This window comes from Agelaius phoeniceus, chromosome 2, assembly GCF_051311805.1.
Source record: "Agelaius phoeniceus isolate bAgePho1 chromosome 2, bAgePho1.hap1, whole genome shotgun sequence".
NCBI lineage: Eukaryota > Metazoa > Chordata > Aves > Passeriformes > Icteridae > Agelaius > Agelaius phoeniceus.
In genome coordinates, this window is record NC_135266.1 from 104769864 (window position 1) to 104797391 (window position 27528).

General features: G+C 35.1%; 1 protein-coding gene across 2 annotated transcripts in view; it reads right to left on the reverse strand.

The window, feature by feature from the left end:
• NCAM2 (neural cell adhesion molecule 2) overlaps positions 1–27528 on the reverse strand; it is a 275041-nt gene that overhangs the window by 21682 nt on the left and 225831 nt on the right. Inside the window, exons 13-16 of one of the 2 annotated variants that reach the window (XM_077174497.1) lie at positions 25498–25617; positions 23447–23568; positions 15916–16096; positions 1018–6995 (exon numbers count right to left, since the gene is read on the reverse strand). In XM_077174497.1, the coding sequence (XP_077030612.1) occupies positions 6880–6995; positions 15916–16096; positions 23447–23568; positions 25498–25617 (539 nt within the window). In that variant the 3' untranslated portion in view covers positions 1018–6879. Of the gene's footprint in view, positions 1–1017; positions 6996–15915; positions 16097–23446; positions 23569–25497; positions 25618–27528 lie in introns of those variants that run through there. The other variant, XM_077174496.1, reaches the window with a different exon arrangement.

The window sequence follows — 27528 nt, forward strand, 5'->3', positions numbered from 1 at the left end:
GTTTCTGTGTCCCAGTTTCCTCCACTCAAACTGACAGCAGATTTACTGAACACGTCTCTTGGAGGAGTTCCTAAGAACCTCTGCAGATTAATTAAGATTGATGTGAATATTGAGAACATACACTTAAGTGTGGTTTCAGTACTGCTATTACATAAAAGGATAAATTATTTTAATTGCTTCATTTAGGAGAATTCAAAACCATGCTGTGCATATACCACAGAGACATGGGAAATTTTTCCATCTTTATAGCGGATGACAACCCTAAGTAGAGTATTGCAGCCAGGAGATCTGAAAAAGAGTCAAACTATCTTAGGATTTGATTTAAATTGAGAAAATATTTCAAGTTTGACAGCATTTTCTATAAGACCTATGTAAATTCAAGCACAACAGTTTTAAGAAGTAATACTCGGAATATTATGTTAAATATATAATTATTTTATAGCATTAGCTACAAAAAGAGCAGTTTAGTATTATAATGCTGCCAGTACATGGTGCATGTTTTTACTTTAAAAGGTTCAATCACTACAACTGCAACTTCCAGCAGAGTCCTGCTTGGTAGGGCAGCTTTTCCCAGTATTAAAACTTCCTTTGGGGACACAACTTCAATCAGGCAGATTAAATCAGAACGGATCAAGCTCACGCTGCATATTTATACAGACAATGCACATACTTGTTTCACTAGTGCAGTAGCATGGCAGCCACCTAATATGAGCAAAACTTAAAATTCATGAATTATAATTTTAGTGACTTTGATGATTGTGGTGGAGTGGGGATTTTTGTTTGTTGGGTTTTGCATTTTTCTTTTTTTTTTGGTTGTTTTGTTTGTTTTTTTTTTTTTTTTGTTGTTGTTTTGCTGTTTTGTTAGTTTGGGTTTTTAAAAATATTCACTATTGGATAAAACCCTATACTTAAAATGCAGATACAACGCAAAAAATTATCTCTGCAGATACAAAATACATCATGTAGATAATACAAGAAAAAAAGAGCTTTTATCAGCAATAAAGAAAATACGGATAGTAATGCTTTAAGTCAGTTTTCTTTATTACAAAAAATGAAGACAGGAGTTGCATGAACTAAAATGAACTTTGAACAACAGATGAAAGACACACTAAGTTACATATATTTCTTGATATTGTGTTTGGAAAGGTGCTGAGGGACATCACAGGTACACCATGCACACGTTCTTCAGGCAAAAAGCAGAGATGACAACAAGTGTTGCATGCATGAAAAAAATCAGTGGAGCAAAATGGTAGTGAATTATGAACAAGATAACAATAAGCAATGTTTCACAAATTAAAATTAAGTACTTTAAATCCAGATTTTTTTCCTTGCCTTTCACACTGTTTTTGAAAACCGAAACTTACAGATGTTGCAGTGTATTCAATATTTTTAACAAAATTAGCTTTTAGTACATTGTATGGATTTTCGTTTGTAATTCTGTTGGATGTATACACTGAGAAAGATTTACTTTGCTTCTATTATGGGCATTTAATACATGCATTAAAGTTAAAACTTCATGTAAATAAAATATACCCTGGAAATTGCCTCTACAAAAATATTAAATGTGTAAAATAAACATACAGAACTATTAATTAGAATATCGTACAACATAATATTATGGTGGCAAGCATTACTACCACAGCTACTTGGGGCTTCAGGCCCAATAATAAATGAACAAAAATGGATAATCCTACCTCAGTTTCTTGCTCTTGTTGTAAAATATCTAAACTTAGCTCAGCACTCAAGGGCACAGCTTACATACAGCTACTGCTTCTAAGCAGGCAAAGTTGGTTGACCTCTACACTTGGTATTTGATGCCATCAGCTTTATATTAAGATGTCATTGACATTAAAGGGAAAAGGTGATTTTCCATCACTTACACATTATGTCTGATAAATATATAGCAATGGAAAACTGAACATTCCTTACATGCCTGAAGAAAATGAATGGATAAAGTAAATGTGATGAGCATAAAGGAGCCCTAAATATAGGAAAGATTTCAGTGATGTCATTATACACCTCAGAAGCTACATTCCTCTATATAATATTCAATTTGCATCCTAAAAGCAACATTTTATTTTTTTTCCTTTGCTCCTAAAATTCCTGAAAAAATAAACAATCAGAAATCATCAACATACTGGACACCAGATAGAGAATTGGCAACTAGTAGCACAATCACAAATTGTATACAAATCTCCATTATGTCTTAAAAAAAAAAAAAAAAGACACCTTAACAACCTCAACAACTGTTTTTGCGGGCTTAATTAGTTAATTTTACATTTGCATGCACATTTGAGTGGTGCCTATGCAGGTTTCCATGATGGAGACAGAGTACATGGTAAGACCCTTAAAACTGACTGAGAATTGGTCATAAGGTCATGTGTACAATTAAATCACCATATCTGTTAATCTTTTAAATAAATATTGTTCACATGAATATAATATTTTTTGCATCAGTGCTTGGCCTTATAATTTAACAAAAAAAAAATTAAATCAAATTTTATTTTGTTATCTTGTAATAGTATGTTTTGTACACCTCAAAAAACATTCAGAAGTTATATTTTATACCCAAGGTATGCAATATGTGTGTCTATTTCCTGGGCAATATTTTTCCTATTTAGAGGGACAGCAATTTATATTCTAATAACCCTACAGCAGTTAAAAAAGGATCACATTTGAAGTTGCATTATGTAAATACTTTGATTTGTGAACAATTTGTAAGTGTTAGGAACTTGTCAAAACTCTGAAAAGAAGAAAGACAACAAATAAAATCTGATTAGGAAAGAAGCCAGTCTTAGACTCTAAAGGCTGTAAATCAGAACATTTCAAAAATACTGTTCCTTAGAGATACACTGCTATATCACAGAATAATCATTACCCCTTTTAAGTTTCTGTGCCACCAATTTGGATTTAAGGAACAAGCTCAGCATAGTATATTTTAGGACTTCAGTGTTACAGACAGTTTAATATTAGCATTTCAAAATATGTGACAATGTTAAAAAAATTGTAATATATTACACTGTCAGTCATAAGACCTAAAATCCCTTTTACAATTACAACATTTAAAGGAACAAATTTACTTATCTAACATTTAAATACTAATGTCAAAAGTAAATTGAATTCAATTTGTAAAGACATATTTATAATTTTAATAGAGTTTAAATTAAAATTTTAAGCTGGTCAGTCTATACCTATGAATTATAATTTAATTTGAAAACATCTCTGTTCATTTTTTCCTCATTCTTGTCTGTAGGAAGCCAAGATTTCAAAATCTTCCAAATATTCACACAGATTGCACAAAATACTGTGAAATAATCTTGTTCTCATTGTTTTTAAAGATACAATTATGAAATGCTCATAAAGAGAACTACAAACAAAGCTGTATTAGTCATTCATCTGAGGAGATATATGACAACCCAAGGACATTATTCTCTTCCACTTTTTCTTTCTCATTACAGAGGTTTTGGGTCACTGCCCAGAACTGCCTGGCTCTGCAGTCACATAATCCCCACAATATTGGTTTAAGTCATTCTCTTTGGAATTTGATGGGAAGAGAAGGGCCAAAAGGAAAAGATCACATTCAAAGTACTTGATAACCTCAAAATACAAAGCACAGAATAATTTAAATTGGAGCTGACCTAAAATTTCTCTCACTTAACAGAGCAAATTTATCTAGTTCCCAGCTGAAGCTACTATCAGTTGGAAAAAAAGATAAGTGATCCAAATTTGTCTCTTTATCCCACTGGCATTGTGACACTGAGGATAAAAGACAACTTGCCATTCATAATGTATATTTAGCTTCTAAAATTTCTCAAGGCTTTTCATTATCTCCTTCACAGTATGTTTGGAGAGCTCACAGTCGATCAGTCTCTGAGCCCTAATTCCTATCTTGTCTTCTTATATACTTATCTGCAATGTTAGAATGACTTGCTAAGATAATAAATTTATAGCCTGTAAAGAGCTCTTCAAATGTCTTATTGGAGTAGAAAAATGATATGGGAATTTTCATTTTTCTGCTTTTCTGCATACCTGTAGTAGTGTCCAGTCTTGCTTTATTAAAAAAAATTAAGAACAGTGACAAGTATGTGGAAGGTGAAAATATATTAGACAACATTTAGTAGAGTAACATCAAGGTTTCAAATTTCAGAAAATTAGGAAAATTCTACAAAATAAGGAAATACTGGGATCAAACTGTCAGTGCAATCTTATAAAATCCTATTTCATTTTTCAGTTTACGAGACAATATAAGTGTTACTCAAGACTCTTTAATCCAGTGGTAGGTGCTCATTAGTTTTGATTGGATCCGCAATTTTATTTTCTTTACTGTTCAGAACAGCAACTGTGCATCCACAAGAGAAGATTCTGTTCTCTCATGTGCATGCAGTGCCTGTCTAACAGTGGGATCAGAATGCAAAAGGGATGGGACTGCAAAGAGGAGCCCCTAGAAAGAATTTGCTGCTCCCCTGGACCAAAAGGGAGTCCCAGTGTTTGTGCACCACTGAGCTCCTGCAGACTGAGATCTCCCAGTATAGGTTTTTAGTATGCTTGTACTGTGGGTTTCTTTCCCCCTTAGCATCTACTACAACACCTACTTAGTAAATATTAGCCAATCACCACTTCTTGGATGGTAAGTAGAGATATCATTGCCATTTTGTTACCACAGAAGGCAAGAGTGGCAATAGTGACAGCAAACAAACATTTTCACTATCTGGATTTTCAAAATGGTAAGAGAAAAAAAAGAAAACCTCTTGCAAAAGTTCCTGCCCAAGGTGATTCTTTCACTAAAAACAAATTTAGTATTAGAAACAGCATTTGTCCGAGTTATACTCAATTGAAAATATGTTCTCAGATCTGAAAGTTTTTGGTAACTTATGTGTAGCTAGCAATTCCAAATCTGCTGTAACATAGTTAAGATACAAAGTTTCATTTAAAATATCATCTAGCCTTCATTAGTTACATCTCTTGGTTCAATAAGCACTTAATCGTTTAAAAAAATAAATAGTATATATTGGAAGAACACCTATACAACTAAATTACAAAGTCAATATATGTATTAAATTATTTTTATGCATGGAAAAATGGGCTTTCACCTGAGTGGCCCTAAATAGGAACCCAAAGTTTCAAGTCCTACAAAATTAGAACAGAAAATGTCTTTCTTTACCAAACTATGTCAGGCACTCATCAATGTAATTAGTTTCAAAGTAATGTCATGACATTAAGTCCAAGTGACAGAACATAGTGGCAAGGGCCATGGATGGAACAGTGGCTTGACTTTACAGTGAGAGCTTATCTGCAGATCACAATGAAACTAATGTTTTCTAGATAGTAATCTTTTCAATTCCAGCTACTTCATTACACTAAATATGGGAATATTTAAAAAAATATTTCTATCAATAAATTATTCCATAGACTTACACACTGAAGACATCTTACTTGTGACATAGTTCAATTTTCTAAAATGATTGTTAGCTGGTTTACATGAGGATAGTGGTTTTTTTTTTTTTTATATCCTAAAGGAAAGACTTCCAAAAAATATTTCAAAACTGGCAAAAATTATCATTATCAATATTTCTTAGAAGTAAGAAAATTCTTTAACTGAGTGAAGATACATAGATACTTAATTTTGACCAGTCGATTTCCAATTTGTAAGATAACTTTTTTTAGATCCCAAAAGGTATGAACTATAAGGAGGAAAAAATCAACATATACAGTTAATTTATCATGTTTGTTATATTAAGTAGCAATTTGAAGGGAACTGTCTTAAAATAAATATTTAATTCTGCCTTAGTTTTAAAGTGCATTGCCTTCTTGGGTTATTCTGTATGCAACAGAGAAATGAACCATAAACCTAGACAACTACATAAATTTTAAAATCAAATATATGTAATAAAAAATATATATGGACTCTTATTTAATAAAATCTTTTTCCTGAGGTTTTGCACACACTGCTGCAGAGCTCATAAGCCATGCTTTTAATATATAAACAGGAAAAATGGTTTTTCCATTTTTACTACAGGTCAGAATTGAACCCCTGGAGCTTCCAAGTCCTACAGATGCCGTGAAATGAAATGTGGCACCTTTGCAGTCACAAGAAGTGACTTTGGAGGGCAGGGACCTATTTTATGTGCTGAGGCATGTCAGTGGAAAGGCACAGAAAAAGTATTTTAAATGAACCACTATGAACTAAAACAATTCATAAATAATTGGTTAGGGAAGACACGCTTGTTAAAATCCATTAGAAGGTACAAAACATGTCTGTATTCACAGAACCATAGAATGGCCTGGGTTTTGAGGGACCTTAAAGATCATCCAACCCTCTGCTGTGGACAGGGGTACCTTCCACTAGACCAGGTTTCTCAGAGCTCCATCCAGCCTGGACTTAAACCATTTTTATTACGCATAAAGTTTTAAGTACCTTGTATCAGGAACCAGTGAAAGGACAACTTTTTGCAAAGCATTAGTACAAAATGAAAATACTCTCCTGGAAGATGAGTATTTTTCCAGGTGGAGTACCTGGAAAGCCATATGACTGACAATGGTAAGGTAACTGCATGAATTTCTTATAATCAAAATCTAGCTGAGAAAATGGACCCAAATCATGTTGATTAAATTCAGTAAGTCAGATTCTCCATGCTCTGTCTGTTTGGAGTGTCAAGCATCATCTTTTGAGTTTGTCACAAAACTCACCAGGCTTCCAAAAAGCCTCATGAAAAATTTTGCATGCACAGACTGAAGTAATTACTCTATTTAGGATCTTGACTAGGAATGGAAATTTTGGAAGGGCTGTAGAAAAGTACAAATTTTATATGGTCTGTGTTTATTTTCCAGCAAATAAAAAATTAGGAGAGAGAGGAAGAATACATATTGCTTGTCTTATCATCAACAATATAAAAACATGCACCAGAAACTGATGACTACAATCAGAGAGAAAACAGCAGCATTCAGCTGCAGGGACTGGCCTCCATTTTCACGTCTAGTAGCTTCACAGCATCTGTCTGTGTGGATAAGAATAGTTATAGAAAATCAAGAGTGTGAAAAACAAGTAAATTTTAGGGAAAAAGAGTGGAAAAGTTGAGATAGTATGAAAAAGAAAGTATCAAAAGGAAAAAAAAAGTGACAGTGGGAAAGAAAAAAAGAAAAAAAATAATATTTACATTGTGCCAAAGACAGTCGCTTGAAAGACATTACTCTAACAAAAACATCAAATTATGAGTTAAGCATAGATAAAATGGCAACCATTGAAGTACCCTGGCCAAATCTATATAGTATTGTACTAAAATTGTGGAAAAGGTATAGCTCCATAGCAGCAATATGGTCCCCGTCAGCAGTCAAAGCAGCAAACTGTTTGGTCTGATTTTAAAACAATTTATTTAAGTGCTTAACCTGAAGCATGTTTCTTGCTTCCCCTTGAGACCATTCAGCCAAGCCCTACCTGAATACAATTTTGACTTTTATGTTGGAGGTACTTGGAACTCACAAAATTGCCATGTAACACGGTCCTGTAACTATCAGAAATAGTGACTACTGACTATTTAAAGCAAGGAGTATTGAAAGCAAGGAGAAACACCAGCCTGTGGGCTAAAAGGAGAAACTAGAACTGTGTCAATAATTATACAAAAAAAGGTTTCAGTCATCCACAAGAAGGGACAAACTTGTTTATCTGTTTCTCCTTGCTAATGGCTTTATCTTTTCCCTGAATTATTGTAGGAGATCACAATGGGCCAGCAGGAAAACTGGCTTCAATAATATGGACACAGGTCCAATTAAAATATGAATGACCCATGCAATTAACACATGCAGCTCAGTAATTAGATATTGACTTTGGCACTAGAGTGGGAACAAAGTAGCTTCTTAGACATTCACATCCTCACAGTATGTCTGCTTACAATTACAAAGTTCGAAGATATTTTTTCTACAAATATTTATATTAAAGGTTCCTTTTTTGGCAAATAATACAGTCAAATTTATTCAATATATAGTGTATTGACTAGACGTTTTTTCCAGCTACAGTGACACAATAATTATGTTGGTAGTGATTAATACCAGTGTTAAACTAATATTTTGAAAAAGACTTCAAAAGAAATGAAAATGTATAAAACCTTATATTGCAGTATAAGCAACAACCTTGGTTAATTTTTTACTTTAAAACTGATTTAAGAAATTGTAATGGAAGCAACTATAAAGCAAATGGAAGCAAACTATAAAGCCATATATAGTCTTGTATGCATAATATTTAACCAATGAATTATCTTATCACAGAAATGCCCTTGTTCTTGCACAAATACATGCATGATAACTATCTTATGTAGATAACTATCAAATAGAAAAGGCAGCAATATAAATAAACTAAGAACAATTGGACAACTAAGAACAATGGACATTATTCCATCCTCACGCATATCTCTACTGGGATGTTTCCAGTGATACATATTGTGTTCAAGCCATTCAAAATTCACAACCAATTCTTTTTAAGACTTAAATAGTTTGGTCCATGCACTCATAGAAAAAAAAACAAAAACAAAAAAACCCACAAACCCTGAACACATTAAACTTCCACATTTACTTCAATAATTCAGCTTTTAAATATTTTTAGAGGATATACCTAACCATCTTTTAATTGGCACTCAGGGATATTTTAATTAGAATGCATCATAATGCTAGCAATTAACTACAACAAATGATAAGGATTAGAGTACCATAAATGTAAAGTGTGGCCTTGCACTCCAGCATTCAACATCTAGAGTGAATTTCTTTTTTCTTCATAGCATTCAAAAAGATAAGCAAACTAAAATTCATATGATAAAAGAAAAAAATTAAGTTCCTTTTGAAGCAGAAATTCTGACAATACAGAATAGCTCTTTGATTGCTGCTCCACTGGTATTCAGTGGTAGTTAATGTCTGTGATATCTGTACCATAAGAATTACTTTTTTTTTTCTGTTAACATTTTTGATGGTTCAAGCCTTTTTGTCTGTCTTTTTGATTTATATCAAATAAGTTTTATCAGTTTTAGTGAGGGATTCCTATCCCTTTTCATGTAACACCTTTAGTCTTTGCAGGGAATGGAGCAAACAGCTGGTTTTAGCCTAGAGCAAGAACATGCCCTATCACTTTCAACAATGATCATCTCCAGGATTTGATGAGAAATGGCTCTTATTCAGCAAATTCTACTACTGGTTTGAAAAACAAAACCAAATAGGTTTTGTGGGGGCTGTTATCTTTCTGAAGTTTTAGACACTACTTAATCTGATTGGTGTGAGCCCTACCAACTTTTCTCTCAAAGCAGGAGACCTCAAAGATACATTTAATCTCTCTATTCTTTTCAGAAAATAACAAAATTATTCTTCCATCACAGCAAATTGGCTGAAGAATTTAATTTACACTTTTAGCTCAGGATTATGATCTGAACAAAAGTCAGACAAAAGCCTTCATTTTCAAATTCTTATTTTGGAATTACAATATCCTTCAGCCTATGAGAAAATGAGTCAGGTAACTTCACAAGGATAATGCTGCTGCTCTTCCTTGCCTTGGGAATATGATCAGAGCCCCAGGGAGACTGACATACCACAGGCTTTCCTTTTTCACTCCTGCATTTTGATCTTCATTTTAGATTTAGCTAAAACTCTAACTAGTCAGATCTGTAGAGACAGACTGAGAAATCCTGTAATGCACAAAATCGTACAAAAGAGACACTAATTACCAACTTAAAATTCAGATCTGTGGAATGGAAATTTTACCTGTGAATATCTTTCAAACTTCTTCTGTGTTTTTTCTTTTGTGGTTTAAATTTAAGGTGGCTGTCCAGGTTGGTTTAAGGATCAAAGGTCAGAAAATTCCAACTAGTCTTTTCCAAATCATTCCAATTGTGAGAAGCATCTGAGGGTTTAATACAATATTTTGCCTACTGCACTACAGAGAATTTTACTTCTATTTTCAGATAAGATTTTATAAGGAAGTTACAGGAATGCTTTAATTTTGAAGCCCCCATTCTCTGACAAATTTAGTGAAATTGTCAGCTATGTCCAAAAGTTTTCAGAAGCCACAAACTGATGGATGTTTGTGCATGCACACACAAACACAGAAAGGCAGTGTAGTCACAAACCATAGGCTTAAAATCAGGCTAGTCCTGAAAGATTCTACAGTCTTTTTATGGAGATTTAGGCAGGCAATTTGTAAGCCACAAGTGATGACATTTGATCCTGGCTCAAGTACCTACTGACAGCCTTTATAGCTTTTTCTATGGAAAGAGAATACAAAAGAAGACTAAAAGTCCCCATAATCCCTCTAATTTAACTTTTAATGATGAAATTTCCTAGAATTGAGAATAGGTACCAAGAGCCAAATTGGGGGTCAATATGGGTTTCAATCCTGTTCAACATCATTAATTATTTGAGTGATGGGGCACTGAGTATAGTCAGCAACTTTTCTGATGGCACACAGAGGAGTGGCTGAGGAACCAGACAGTTGTGCTGCCACACAGAGGGACCTTGGCAGGCCAGAGAAATGGGCTGACAGGAACACTGGGAAGTTCAACAAGAGGAAATATAAACCTCTGCCCCGGGGTAAAACAATCCTGGTCCCCAGTTCACAGCTAAGGGCCACCCAGCTGAAAATCAGCTTTGCAGAAAAGGTCCTGGGGACACCAAGTTTAACAAGAGGCAGCAACGTGCTCTCGAGGCAAGAAAGGTTAATGGAAATGACAGCAGAGGCCTTGGCCATGCAAGCCTGCTCTCATGGGATACACTGACATTGAGGATTGGTTGTAATCAGATAAAATCCAATTTCAAACAGATATGAAATGATTTAAAATCCAGGAAATATGTTTCAAAGGACATAAGAGCTGTTCAGTTTGGAAGTTTGCCCATAGGAATGGTCAGTCAACAAAAGTTACATATTTTTGTGGTGGAGAACTGAACATGAGTGAGGAAGGTGGCTTTTTGGCTTCTCTTAGTGGATGTATGGTCAGGGGTAAGTCAACCCTTCAGAGAAGGGGGCAATGCCCTTCAGAGCTTGGGAAACTGTGCCAGGGCCCCCAGGGGGTGAAGGAGTGTGAGAGAGAGGGTGCAGCAAGGGAATATGCTCTTGGATTGCAAGATGTGACAGGAACACAAACCTACCCCAGCTACACAGATGGGATCATATAGCATTTATTTATATCCTCAAAAGGTCACCTGATTGCTTGATTGAGATGAAAATTTAAGGAAAATACTTGCGCTGAAAGAAAATTGGGGGAATCAGGGAAATTTGTTTCTGTTTTGCTGTAATTAGTAATTTTGAGTTTCTGTCTGAAAAAGCTTATCCTAGCTTCTATTCTAACAAAACACTGTCCATATAGCTCAAAAGCTCTAGTAATACATCATAAAATGTATGTACATAAATGCAAACCCAAATATATACACACATACTTGAAGCAATGGTAAGAGCTGCTTTTATTTTTCATTCATGTCAGGACCACTACAGATCCCATTGTATTTTTGTAAAAACTAATGATAAAAATCATGTTTAACATGGTGATTATCATCTTTGCTATTGGTGGTGATGAGAGAAAATGCTATGTATTATTGTCCCTCATTTGCCTCCCAGTATATGATTTAAAGTGTGGTGATACACATGCACAGAAAAAAATAAATGAGATGTTCAAGGGATTATTTTCAGACAATAAAAAATTACACTCACAGTTCATGCAGTATTGGAAAAAAACAACCAACCAACCAAAAAAACCTCAAACTACCAATATCACAAAGTAAGAAAAATAGATCCAAGAGGTTCTTGTTATATCCAAATATTTTTTTCATTTCCCCACTATTGCCCCAAGTTATTAACTTTTAGTGCAGAAGGAAAAAAAACTGATAAAACACAACTTGCAACCATTTTTAATATATCTACTGGCCTTTCAAAGTAACAGCACTGACTGGATAAGAGCCTTTGGAAAATGGCACTTTCATAAATCTGCTGGTAATTCCTGAAAATATATTTAACACTTGCAGAAAGGATCTTTTTTAGCACCCTCCATTTCATCTTCTTTTGAGATTCAGTATTAACCTGTAATATGTGTATTTAGGTTGCAACTGTAATGGTTCAGGATGACAGCAGATTTGGACACTTTTGTACCAGCTGTGGGGTACAAGGGCAGGATCTCTGTTTTCTCACTGTAGAGAAAAAGGGCCCAAAGAAATGGGCTGTAGAGTCAGCTCTGGGAGCTAATGGACTTGAGCTGCTCCCAGGGGCTTTTATGGCTGCAGAGGTTCGTGCATGCTCTCCTAATGTGGATGAAGAGCTAAAGCACACTGCTCCTTTGAGAATCCCACAGAGCTAGAAGCTTAACAGTACAGATAAGCCAGAAGCAAATTTTATAAAACATTACAAATCAGCACTAAAAGTGTGATAAATACTTCACTCAGAGGCAAACACACTGAGGTTAGAGTTGTACCTGCCTGCAAGTGTTGCTAACTGACATCCCTAGTGAGTTTTTGTAACACATAAAATACTACATTTAAGACTGCGTCACTCTTTCTCCAAGCATGAGTCTAAAATACATGTCCATATGCCTAAGTGAAAAGTGAAATTCAGATATAGAATTACGTCCACAAAAAAATAACTCAGAAAAATAGGAAGGAAAATGGTGTAATGGTGTATATATATATATATGTATATATATATATACACACACACATGAATAAATATGTTTTAAGAAGGTTTTTTGCTGGCATTTCTCAAAGTCAGTGCAAGTTTCCATTGATGAAATGTTTAGAAAACCTGGACACTTTTATTAAAAGGATTACAAATTGTAAGGAACTAATCACAAATGTGAGTGGCTCAGTGAATGGATACTGTATTACAGGCCTAGGAACATACATTATGAAATAAGTAGATCTACATTTGGAGGCTGCTGAGGCCAACCACATAAAAATTTAAGGGAATGTCTGTCTCATTTATGCACCTCCCTGATGCCAGAGAGCAATTTGCAGCCTCAAGCTCCTTCCCAGACCTAAGACTATTACTGGAAGATCATCATTTTGTGCTATCATGGGATTTGACTTGCAGCCAGGAGCTGGTACTTGCACACTTCACTAGGAAGCAGAAGCTGTGGATTCAGTGCCCACAGGAGTTGTATATTCACATAAGTGGAGTTTTGGCTTCAAATTCCTGTCCCCAGGGATCACTACTTCTGCCTGATATCCAATGGCTTTTGAAAGCACAAACAAGCTCCTTCTGCAGAATTTAGACGCAGGGTTTTAGTTCTTGTGACTACTCCTATTTCCCTACTAAGCAACCAGTGAAGGACAGCCAACATGTCCTTGCTTCCATCTCCCTTCAGTCTTGCTTCAACCTCCCTGATTTATTGCATTAGCTTGCTACACTTCACCAGGGTGTTATGTTATTTGTAGTTAACCAACAAGATATGCTTGGGATAAGTAATATTCATGAGATTGCATACATAGGATCTGTAGATTTATTTCTCTTTAAATTTAGGATCAGACATAAACACTCCAGCTGAAGTGCCACAAATTTGGGCAAACACAGATGAACACCTTCAGGAGTCTTAGAGGCTTTTCTAATAATTACATCAATAATATGAAAGGAAACCTCACTTACTGTAGCTACTGAGAGAGCACAGGACAAATGATGAAGATTTCATCCAAAAGTCTACCCAGTTTCAATCTTGTTGCCTATGTCCTGTTTAAAATTTATGTGTAGATACCTAGCTGTTAATGCCAAAGCCTCAAACAAATAGTGCATCATCAGCATTAACTGACATCAGAAAGAATATTTCTGCTCAAACTTAAGCATTTTATACATAAACTCTATTACATTTTAATAGATTACACTCATATTTTTGCAGCATTATGTATATATGTATCTAATGTTATATCATAGTAATAATATTATGTCATTTCAAAACAAGATAATCATGCTGACTCATGAATATGAAGACTAATGTTCCACTGATTCTAAATGTCTTTTGACATACTTTAAAAAATCGCCTACAGAATGTTCTTATGATGGGAATTTCACACTCTTTTTCAGGCTTTGAAAAAACAGTTGTCAAGGAAACTAATTAGTTCCACAATCATAATTGCAGTAATGATTCATATAAAGAAGACTTGAAGTTAAATAGTGTAACAGAGTTCTTACAAGTACTTAGAGGTTATGGGAGAGCATTGAAAGGAAAAAGCCCCTAAGCACCTATAAAACTCTTTTTAGAGAGAAATGTTCTATCTTCCTTCTGAAAATAAATTAACTAAGCTACTTTTTACTTGAATGTCTAGAGATCACCTATGGTATCATTTACTGAGGAGAATTAAGCTTCTCTGCTACAGCAGCTATGGCAATAGTACAGATTAGTTTACATAATTATAAAATGCTAAAGTTGGAATTCATGGCAAAAGAAGTAATAATTTTTTCTCACATATGCAAAATTGAAAAGTGGCTTATCCCTTCCATCAGTAAGTTTTTACTTATTTTTCTACTTGACAGATATCTTCATTTCCTCAGGACAATGAGTTTCCCTACATTTTTTTCTCCTTTTTCTTTTTCAATCACAGGAAATTTTATTTCTGAATGATAGGAATCACAAGGCCCTGCCTGTTTAAAAACAAGTACACAGAACCTATTGAGACCCTGAATTTCAATCAAGATGCAAATCAACTTTACTTCAATTCAAGTGCATAAACAAATACTTGTACTAGAACTGGATCTGAGTCTATGAATGAATTACAAATGTGTTTTCTTCACAATAAATAAAAGGTAAGGATGCTTCCAATATTAAAAATTTCTATGGAATACTCAAACATGTTGCTGAGATCGTGAGACAAATTTCCTGAAAATATACTGGAAGGAAACTTACAATAAACAAGAAAAAAAATAGCCAGTTATTCCAAAATTTTCATGACTCATTCCAGCTCATTGGCACTGTATCAATGCTAGCCAGGTATTCAGATTGAAATACAAGTATTAATATGGTTTGCATTTTAATATATTTGCCATTGTATTTATTTGGCAAGTTCTTTGTTGATTCTAATACACTAACAATTTGAAAAATGGCAGTCAGAAAATACTATGTTAGAGGATTTATAACTTGATTTTTCAAGTGGTAATGATGATAATGATCCAATTTAGAAATAATTATTAAGGATGTAGTTCATAACTTTAATTAAAAATTTAAAATATTTTCCTCATATAATTTTCTTTTAAAAAATTAAAATTACTAATAATAATCCAGAAAATACCTTATTTTAGGTTTATTGTTAACTAAACAATTTTTCATTGTTGCATCAAAAAAAACCCCTTATATTGGGAAGTATTAAAACTCATACACTCACTCTTAACTAAAATGCAGTTTTTCTTGAATGGAATTTCAAACCTTCCTATTTACAGACTTAAAAATAAGAACAAAGTTTCTATAGATTTCAAATGTTTTAAATCAGCCTCATAGAAGACTGCTTGGTCACTATGTTAGGGTGAATCATTCAGACAATATCTAAACAAGACTATTTGAAGTCTTAACCTCATCAGACACTAAAATAAATGCTTTTATTACATGTGTAGCTAAAAGCACATGTAGAGATGGAATTAAATGAAGAATTCTAGAAAATAACTGGCTTAACCAGACAACAGGCAGTACAAGGCAACTTGAAAAGCAGGTGTATCTTAAATATGGTATTTTTTGTTGAGTGTCATTAACAGGGTTGAAGAATCAGTGTTTCTTCTATACTTAAAAATTACTTTATTACTAAGAGAAAAGTGGGAGACAGGGTCCCATTTAAGGGTCCTGAATAAATTTTTTTACTGATAATAAAATCTGGGACATCATGTTTTTCCAGTCCAAGACTTCACTTACGTTATGCTCAACCATACACAGTGTACCCTGAGTTGGAAATAATTCATAGAGAGAAAACACGATGAAATTAACTTACCTGTAATAATGTTGGGCTTTGGTGGCATGCTGAATTCATACAATGTTGGTTCAGAATAACCCAGTCTGTTGGCAGCTGTAATTTGTACTTCGTAACCCATGGTCCACTGAAGGTGCTCTAAGATGATGTGGTCTCTACTACCCTGTACTTTTTTCTCTAGCCACTGATCTTCCTTATCTTTCTGTAAAGAAGAAAATATTTGTTTCAATTATCCCTTCTTTCTCTTCAATTCTCTTGTATTATTTGTTTAAAGTCTGTATGCACATGATGCACAAAGATATGGAACTTCCTTTACAGAGGTTATGAACGCTAATCTAATTTTGGAGTTCTAAGTACTTAGGCTTTTTGTAATTTTGACTACTCCTTATCCCATTTCCACAATGTGGATTTAGAGAATTTGGTGGTCAATCCTTTTAAACTTTTTGGCTTCAATTTATTCTTTGCCCAAATACTGGGTTTTATTTTATAGAACAGCAGACTAATCACTTATATAATAAAATGCTAAAAATAAATTATGTAAGAAGTTTATTTTATACAGATATTTCAATTACCTTTTGATCAATATTCTTTCAAATAAACTTGCCATTAAATCCATTCTTGAATTGTTCATGAGTCCAGCTGTGTTTATATCACACATTAGTTATTTAACAAAATATACATTAATTGTAGCAATATGGAAACATTTTGCAAACCAGGTTGTATGAAGAATATAAACATCATTGAGAAAATATGAAGTGCTATGTCTGCACCTGTGAGAGGATACATGAAAATCTTTAGGATGGTGTTCTAGACAAAAAAGGATTCTCGTAATTTCTCCTAGTTCAGGTAATTAAGACATCTATACAACGAGAACAAATGAGGACTTAGATTGCAAACTTAATTCTGGCATTTCATAAATCTGGAGTTCTTACCTTTGCAATCGCTACTTTGAGTGCACAATACATTTAAACATTTATACAAATAGAAATTACGCAATAATTAATAGGTAGAAGGATAAAACAATATATATTGTCAAACAAAAAATTAATCTTGTTCAAAGGACAACCAATAATAGTCAGCAAGAATCCATGCAATCCTACCCTTACAAGACTGAGGTACAATAACATGGCTCAAATCATCTTTTGAGAAATCATCTCTTGAGAGACTGGTGCTGGCCATCCAGCCACTACAGCAACACAGACCCAATCAGTGGGTATAAACCATATGGGAAAATTTAAAGCCAGACAAACTTATAATACCTGCAAGTGTAACTTCTTAGCTGCACACTACTCAGCAGCTTATATTTAGGCTCTTTGCTGAAGCATCTTGCTCTTCACTGATACAGGTTTCAGAGAAAATAGCAACTAATTTAGAGAGTTCAGGGACCAATCATATTCTCTATGACTTACTTTTTATTTGTCCCCAGTCTTCAGAAAAATAAAGGATACACTAAATTCCCTTGTGTGCATTGCTGCAATAATTTATTTGTTATCAGCTCTGAGGCTGAGGATTTTTCCATACTGACTTCACCTTTTCATAAACTTTCTTGCTTTGTCTGCATTAGCATTGGTATTGTCACGTGATAGTTCTGAGAATGAGTAAAATACAACAAAACCTCTTTTCAGGAATATTTTCATCCAGGTGAAAATTCCTACCTGGTGCAGTGATAGACTAATGAAAAACATCAGAATGGTAGGTCAGTTAAAAACAATGAAAAAAAACCTATATACACTGGAGTAAAACCAGTTTGTTCATCATACAGTGAAAGCAGTATTTCCTGTAAAGGATATTTTCCCCATATCCTTTCTATTGCAATCACCTGAGTGAATCCACTCACATTGTCACTATACTAAACTCCTTTTATAAACTACATTTTTGCATAGCACTGCTGAAATAGAAGGAGCTAATACTGATTGCAAAATGCATATGGAAATACTCCTTAGTGATATTAGGAATAGCAGTGTTATGTAGCACTGAAATTGGTGAGGTATGGGAGGAGTTACAAAAAATACAGTTAGATTTTAAAGAATATCAACATGAATCAGAAGTTCCCTACATAATTTCAGTATTGTGCACGGATGCCATGTGAATATACCAGGGCATTCCCAAGGGTTTCAGAAACACAGAAAGACAAAAAAATATACTAAAGTTGGAAACTAAAGATTCAAGCTAACACAGCTGCTGCAGAAAAAGACAGTATTGAAAACAGAGATTTTGATTATATTTTGAAAAAAAGTGCAAAAATCTATGTGATGAATGTAATAAAGCTGCACTTCTGCAGACAGAAGAGCAAGGGGAAAGGCAGGTGTTCGACAATTTGGTAAGGTGAAAAATAGTGAATGAGCTGAAGTATCACAAGATACCTCTGTCATGCATATGCTATGACAGAGATGCCAGAATTTTAGTTGAAACTGAAACCAAATGGGTGAATTGAGACAAATGAAACAAAGTCCAAAACCTGAGTGTGAAGACAGAAAAGTTTTTAAAAAGTGACAAACACAAGTTAGGAGGAAGAGAAATAAAATGTCTGGAGAGCAAGGTGTGTTCTAAAGACAGAGATTAGATCTTCCAGAGTACTGCTTATATCTCCATAAAGATGGAAAATAAAACAAACAAACAAACAAAACCCCCCAAAAAACCCCAAAAATAAAACCACCAAATCAAACCAAACAACCCCCCAAAAAAAACCAAACAAAAAAAAAAGGAAAATAACTTCTATGTCCTTCATTATAGCTGTTATTTCAGCTATATTGCATTTTCAAGTACTTTCCCCTAAGCAGAGCTCAGTAATGTGTCCATGTTTGATTTACTACAAGTGTAGAAATGGAAAAAGAGGGATGAGAACACGAATCATGGGTCTGCCAGGTAAATCTTCCCAAAAAATATCCCTGTTTAATGTAGAACCCTTTCAATTGTAGCTTAAGGAGCAGAAGAGAGAACCATAACAGATCACTTTGCACCTTATTAGGTTGGTCTGTTATTAATACTTAAAATTTATAGAAAGGTCTACATATGCACAGTGTTCTACAACAAAAGGAATGAAACTTCTAAATTACAAACAGTAGTCTAGGTTGGGGGATGAATTAACATAAATGTCTTTAATAATCATTAATATCAAGCAACAAATCCGCATTTACAGAAACTGTGATGGGATCTGCAACCTCAGAGATGAAACTGTTCCTTTATTTACATCTTATTTTGTTTGATATTATGCAGAAATACTCCTTTACACAAGGCCACTGACAACCTAGTTAGTGACTGGCAGTTCTGGGGATTTCACTGCCCACTTCCATTACTCTTCAGCCTTATATTAACACACAAAAAAAACTAACTACACAAAATCCTCACATCATTATGTCTTAAATTGTATATATTGGCTTTATGTAGTTTTGGCTCCATTTTTTTTTCATAGTATAAGCATCATCCAAATTTATTTAAGAAGAGTCTAAGAGCTAGGTTTTTAAGACAGCTGTAACCTAACCACCTAAATACCCTGACAAAAACAAAAACAAACCCACCTCCACTGAAACAAATAAATCCACAAAAACAGCCAAAAACTAAACAAAACAATGTAAACTCCAGTCTACCATGGCTTGCTTCTCAAAATTGAGGGCACACCTGACAACAGTGGAAGTAAAGCCAATTCATTTTTTAGGCAGCAGTTTACTAGTCTGGAAAATACCATCTCTCTATTTAATGGTCATTCTACATTGTATCCTAAATCACATTCCCTGGGATCTCATAAAAAGTGATAGAAAGTGATTAATCCCTTTCAACTCTTCCCTTATTCCCCATCCTCTCTAAATTGTCGAGCTGAAAGCTCAGCTCAAACAGACTTATGATGGTGGTCCCTGTGATGAAAAAATGGACAGGAGACACTACACTGTCTTGAAAGCTGGCAGGAAAAATATCAAGAAATCCTCTCAGAAGAAAATCTAATCATTTAAAGCAGTGACTTCACAAGAATTAATTACATCAGGTTAGGGATTTCTAGGTCTGGTAATAAGGGTAATAAAGTACAGGGGCAAATACTGAACCAAGCACAAAACAGCTGGTAAAATGTACATGGTGTTAAAATACACAGAAAGTCAGAGGATCCGGCAGGTAGACTGGAACCTAGAGATGCAAAAGCATTTACCTGTTTCTTGGTAGGTATCTCAGAGTGGGAGTAAATGAGAAATAATCTCTTTTAAAGTATTCTATATCTACAAAATTTGTTGTAGAACCCACCATTAAGGAACAAAGTTAATATGTCCCACATCAACACAGTCAAAAAAGAGAGAACGTGCTTCAGAGCAAAGCACATAAACTGTCAACTCCTATCTGCCAAAATTCAGGACATTAACAGTAATCCTGTCACAGGTCAAAAAGAGGTGAACAAGCTTTAGGCCTCTAAAAAACAGTCACTTTAGTAATTTTTCTCGCTTCTATCAAAAGGTTCATAATCATAAAAGAGAATTATTTTTATTATTCTGTTCTAATTCCAAATGTTCCCTAACATTTTCCCTGCCAGGAAAAAACAAAAACAACCCTCTTCCCCTCACCACACTTTTTTTTTGTAGCTTACTGCTGGCATTCTGTGACCTGGCAGTATAGAAATGTTAAGACACCTATTCAGAACTTTCTTTTTAAGCATTATGAAGTAAGCTTAAGCAGTGTCAATACTTTCCAAAGGCTGCTTTGTGGCCTGCCTTTCTCTTGTCTGTCTGTCCTGGCTGCTGTGACAGCCTCTCCCCTGTATTCCAACTGCTCCTTCCTCCTGGCCCTCCTTGTCTCATCAACACTCTCCTCTTGATTTTAATTTATTACTCTGGTACTTGGTAAATGGCCCATCAGATAACAGCCACTTTCCAACTCAGTACACATTTCCATAATTTACATGGATAAAGCTTCACATCTGATGTGAAACGCCAGGACATCATCATGTGTGTCCCAACCAACTTTGGAAGCACCATAAGCAGAAGAACCAAAGGGAGGTTTGAGTTGGCCCCCATGAAAAGAATATTAAGGAGTTCCTCTGAGAAGTGTGGTTGGCGGTCATCTCTGGCACCAGAAAGGACACTTCCCTAGAGAATTCCCATCACTGCTCTTTCCAGCTGGTTACCAGCTGGAACAATTTTCCCTTGTTTTAATCTCTCCCTTCCTATTCTTTCCTAAGGTAAGTTTGAAGGCAATGTGTGCCATCAGCCTCAGACTCCACCAGTGAAGCTTTGTCAGGCTGTCTCAACTTTCTTAGTGCAACAGCATGAAAAAAATTGAGGCTGCTAATCATAAAAATTGCATAGTACCTAACACTCTGGAATACAGAAGAAAATGTCAAGCTGCTGTAGTCTGATTGTAGACAGTAATTCCTGCCCATAATATCAAGAAACTGGTGCAAGGAAAGGAATATTCAACAGAATTAAAAACTGAATTTCCAGGAAAAAAATTACTGTTTGCCCTCAACCAGGCTGTAATATTGCTTTAATATATTAAAGGCTGTCCTTCCTCCAGTTGAAAAAAAAAAATCTGTATAAAACTTATACATGGCTGAATTAACTTTTTGAAGAAAAAGCCATTGATGTATGGGTTGTTATCAAATATACTCTTCAAACATGCAAGCAAATACATTGGTCCAGGTGCTAATAATGAGGCTGGCAAGAGTTATAAGAAAGCTAATTAAACATGGCCAATGGGGAAGATGGAAGAGAAGCAGTCAACAGATAATTATGAACTTTAAATAGCAGTCATTCTTGCTGATTAAAACACACAAAAAATATTCTGCTTCTTTTGTTGTAGAAAGGCCTTTAATTTAGTCAAATTGCTTTTTCAGTTGGAAGTTCAAGGAGTTTGAGGTCCAAGGAAAAGCATTCTTCAACCTTTTAAGTTTCCAGTTACTGCTTAAACTGCACATTTACCTTCCAACACCACACAGAAAAAGTAATCTTTTATACTATAATATTGTACCTTAGTAAAAACACAAGATCAAAATTAGATTTCCAAAAACTTTTTGGGATAGAACCAAAAGAATTTATCTTATTTTAATCATAAAAAAGATTAAATTCCATATGCTGCATGAATGTATTGTATCCAAACTGTTTATTTTGTACTCAGTGGTAGATACTTGAAGGCATTGTTATCCCACTAGGAAGTTCAATCCTGCAAAACTTCATTTTTATCTTGTATTGCATATTTTACTACCCTCGTCTTCTTTGCTATTACTTTTATGTCAACTGTATCCACTGGATGGAAAGTCATTTAAGAAGGTCAATTAAGATTTAGGGATCAGTGATAGCAGAATAACTTCTGGTCATTGCCCCAGACTACTCTTAAGAGTGCTACCAAATATTTCTCAACTAATTTGCACTATTAATCTTCTTTGGTTAAATTTAGCAAAGGAGAATAGTTTTACATATCAGGTTTAGCATTCGGATAATCCCTAGACCATAACCAAAAAGTTAAATCATAGTAAATATTAGGAAATGTGACAAAAACCTATTACAAATTCAGTAACTATCTTTTCCTTTTGGTAACATTCCAACAGGTTCTATAGTCACTTTCTCAAAAATTGCTTCTTTCTGTGAATAAATAAATTCCTCACTACCTTCCATTTAACATGCCTAGATATCCAGTGTTACATTCCCAGTTTTCTAGACTCTTCATGGACATGAAATTCTGCTGTAAAACTCTGGTAAAATGGGTCTACTCAATAAAAGTACTGCACAAGGATATTTTTTAAAAATTTATACTGGAATGAAACACATCACTTTTGCCAGCTCTGCAGCTACTTCTTCAACACAATCACTTCTAAACACAGCACGTCAGGAAATGTATTTTAGCTACACTATTAATAATAATAAAAAACTCACACGATTTTTTAAACATATATTTTATACTGCAGAAGATCCTGTTTTCTAAACTTGCCAGATTTGATGAAAGAACACCAAAACAGAGCTTTCTAGAAGGCAGAATGCAAAAAACCTCTGCCCAGTGGCTGTCTAAGAACAGATGTGTGCCCTGAAACTCATGAAATTCCCAACAATGTGCCAATGGCTTTTGCAAGATGAAACTTGGAACTCAGGCAGATAAAATATATGAAACATGATTAGCTAATTAATGTCATTTACTATTGACATGAAGCACTCCAATATAGCTTTCTATCAATGTAAACGCATTTATAATAGATTAAAAATTTGCTGTTCAAACAACCTTAAATGTGTAATTTTAATGTTTGCTAATTTACTGTATGCTCAAAAGGGGAACACGAATGTCCCACTTTAACTATACAAACGAAAAAGAATATAGTTTTCTTGATAACATGAATTTTCAGTGTACCTTTAGGAATAGCTGAGTGCTTTCTGGTTTTTTTTTCAATTTTTATTTTATATGCTGGCAGCTGCAACTTAGTTCCAAAAGAAAACATACTATATGGGGTTTTTCTTGGTTTTTAAAATTATTTTCTGGAATGCAAACCACTTTGGTAAATTTAAAATAATATCAACAATTTTCTCTACATTAAAAGCAGATATTTACAAGCATAATTTCACTTATTTTGATTAACTGAAATACTTACACTTCTGTATTTGACAATATATTCCAGTATGGGGGCACCTCCATCATCTTGTTTAGTTATGCTAAGTTTAAAACTCTTGCCACTCTCTGGTTGTCCATGAATTGAAGGGGGACTTGGCTCCCCTAAATAAGGAAACAAACAGTACACAATAATAATAATAAATAAGCAGTGAGATAACTCCTAAATTACAGCTAGGAACTTGTCTATAATAACATTATCAAAATCTTAAAATCAATATGACCATTCCAGGCACTACAAAACAGCGTTTATAAGAATGTTAAATACTGTGCTTGAAGTATGTTCTAATGGAGATTCCTCATACAAGGAAATAAAATTATGTGAAGTATGAAAGAAATATTCATATCTTTGAGACTGACTTCAACACTTTTAAATGGAATTTCCTTCCAAAATCATTTAGTCATCAATTCAGCAAGCCAGACACTCTCTTACAAGTAAGCATCCATAACTTAAGCATTACCTTTAAGCCTCTGTCAGATGTCTAAATTGCAATACAGTTTTTCAATTTAAAGTAAACTTACTCTCCAATAAATGCACCAAGTCAAATTAGAGTAAAAGTTATCTAAGATTAACAATGTAGAGAAGTCAATATTAAGAGTAAATGTAAAAAATATTTTCAAATCTAAAACCAAATGTCTTATTTATAATAAGAAAATAAAGGTAGTCTTAAACATGAAATCAAAGATTAAAGACCACTTTCAGACTCTTTCCTAGTCAAAAACCCACAGATTATTTTTTCTATATGCAATGCCCATTACATTTTCTTAAAAAGAGATCCTAAATGAACATATACTGAAGTGTCTTATCTTCAAAATACCTGTAAATGTGCATTTAACCAGACAGATACTGTTCCTTTAGAAATAATTGTACTGTGTTTAGTACTTATTAAAGTAAGGATAAACTTACTTAGATCACAACACAAAACTTATCTAGCTTTCTATCAGATAACATGTATAATGTTATGAGATATATATGTATAATATCTTTCAGTTTCTGTCATTCTTCCATCAAGTTTGCAAATAGGAGTAATAGGAAATTATCTCATCCGTCCTGGAATATATTTGGAATATGCATATGCTTCAATGAAAAAGAAATTTGAAAGCTGTCAAGTTACTGTTCTGGGACAGAAGAAATGTATAATGCGATGTAATATAATATAAAATAATATAATATAATATAATATAATATGAAATATAATGTAATATAATCTAATATCACAGAAATATCTTGTGTTCTTTTGTCGTTACATTACTTTTATTTTTCATTCCCAGTATTAGCTACACTGAGTAATGCCCTATTCAGGAAACAGTTCTGTTGCAGCAGATTTATGACAGACTGGTCTGGCAGTAGCTGCTGATGTGTTTCAGCATATCTGTTTGATTACTGTACACTGCCATCTGGTAGTTCCTTTCCTTTTCTTTTCTCTATTTATTTAATTTATTTACTGTTGTTTCTATTTAAAGATAATTTGAGGAAAATATTTTTCATTTGCCCTTAATATTTCAATCTGAACCTCCAGCCTATAGTTAGTACAAATACAAAATTGGTTTCATAGAATTTCTCATTTGCATGTAGTCATAGTTAAAACAATTTATTCTCATCATTTCTTCCATAGCTTAAGATTTTCATTTGATGCTTGATAATTGCAGAACAATAGCACCATAATTTGGTGAAGAAATGTCTCCAGAAATGGCCAATTCACTTCTTAGATGTGGATAATACCCTGAGTGTTAACAATGAGAAAAATTTCTTATTCTAGTATCTCTCATGGTTTATGCTCCATTATATCAAATAAAGGCTTTTCTGAATCTCAAAAATGTAAGATAATGGGATGAATTCTCCAATTTAAGTACACTCATACTTCTTGAAAGGGTGGAATAACAAAACAAGATTTCTGAGACACAATGAAAAAACTGATATAATACACTGGAGAGTGGATTAAAAACCTGAAAAATTATCTACAGTGGATCATAATTCAAATCTAGAGATAATAATAATAAAAATAATAATTTAACAGCACAAGTTTTACTCACGGACAGGTAAGGTCTGAAAGATCTCAATTTTGCTGTACTCTCCTTGCCCTTTTCCATTTACAGCAGCTACTTTGATTTCATAGGTTGTATTTGGTTCCAAATTGCTCAGAACAACCATAGCTAAAGGGAAGAAAAAGAAAAGGAATAAAATTTGATGAAGTAATAAATTTATGAAAAGAAAAGAAAGACAAATTCATAATTTGCTTTCTTCACTTGTAAATATCAAGTCTCATATTCTGACAGTACATTGGTTTTATCACAGTACATCAGCTTTCTTGTTGAGTGCTAATAGTCCCTTTTTTCATCTGCATAAAATCATTGTTGTGACTAAGTTATGCTTCTGAAGGAACAGTGAAGTCACTGTAGGCAACAATTAAGGACCTCGATGGGGAGCAATGTCTTATATTCAGATTTTGAGCACAATGTATTGGTTTGCACACCCAGGTTTTGGGTAGCAAGGCTGCTGCAGGGGTGGCTTCTCTGAGAAGGTTCCAGAAGCTTCTCCCATGTCTGACAGAACCAATCCCAGCTGGCTCCAGGCTTGACCCACTGCTGGCCAGGTCTGAGCCCATCAGTGACAGTGACCTGTGATAACACAGCCTTCTATGATAATGTATTTAAGAAGGAAAAAAGTTACTGTGAATATGTACTTGTGGCCAGAGAAGAGCAGGCTGAGGATGTGAGAGGAACAGGCCTGCAGACACCCAGGCCAGTGCAGAAGGAGGGGCAGGAGTTACCCCAGAACTGAGATTCCCCTGCAGCCCATGGTGCAGCCCAAGGAGATGCAGCCCATGGGAGACCAGAGTTCCACCTGCAGCCCATGGAAGAGGTGCACACCAGAGCAGATGGATGCTGAAAGAGGGCTTTGACCCTGTGGAAAGCCTGTGCCGGAACAGGCTCCTGGCAGGGACCTGCACACCCATTCCAGGAGCCCATGCTGGAGCAGGTTTCCTGGTAGGATTTGTGACCCTGTGGGGGAACCACGCTGAAGCAGCCTGTCCTTAAAGAATTGATCCTGAGGAAGTCACCCACACTGGAGAAGTTAATGGAGAAGTGTTGCCCATGGGACGGACTCAGTTTGGTGCAGTTCATGGAGAACTGTCTCCCCCCTGGAGAAGGGGAAGGACTCCACTCCCTGAGCAGCAGTGGGAACATGTGATGAACTCTTATGGCCAGGTGACCCATCTGGTGGAAGCAGGAAAGGCTCTGGATGTTGTGTACCTGGACTTCAGCAAGGCTTTGATGCTGTCTCCCACAGCACACTCCTGGAAAAGCTGGCAGCCCAGGGCTGGGACAGGAGCACTCTGTGCTGGGTTAGGAACTGGCTGGATGGCCGGGCCCAGAGAGTGCTGGTGAACGGTGCCACATCCAGCTGGGGGCAGCCAGCAGGGGTGTCCCTCAGGGCTCTGTGCTGGGACCAGCTCTGTTCAATATCTTTATTGATGACATGGATGAGGGGATTGTGTCTTTCATTAGTAAATTTGCAGATGACACCAAGCTGGAAGCATAGGTTGATCTGTTGGAAGGTAGGAGGGCTCTGTAGGGAGACCTGGATCAGTTGGATGGATGGGCAGAGTCCAATGGGATGGAGTTTAATAAGTCCAAGTGCTGAGTCCTGCATTTTGGCCACAATAACCCCCTGCAACATTACAGGCTGGGGAGAGAGTGGCTGGACAGTGCCCAGGCAGAAAGGGACCTGGGGGCACTGGCTGACATGAACATGAGCCAGCAGTGAGCCCTGGTGGCCAAGAGGGCCAAGGGCTCCTGGCCTGTGTCAGGAACAGTGTGGCCAGCAGGAGCAGGGAGGTCATCCTTCCCCTGCCCTTGGCAAGTTGTTGTAGAAATGTAATCTCTTAAAAAAGAGCCAGTAGTATCTTTCACAGTCCCTAGGGAGCCTAATTTTTCTCATTATAAGAAGCTTTTTTTTAGTTGCTTTAGGCCTTCAAGTTACATATCCAATGAAAGCATAATTATTTCTGTCCATACTCTTTGTTATTCTTTTCAGTGCAGATTTATTAAAATTTCTATTTC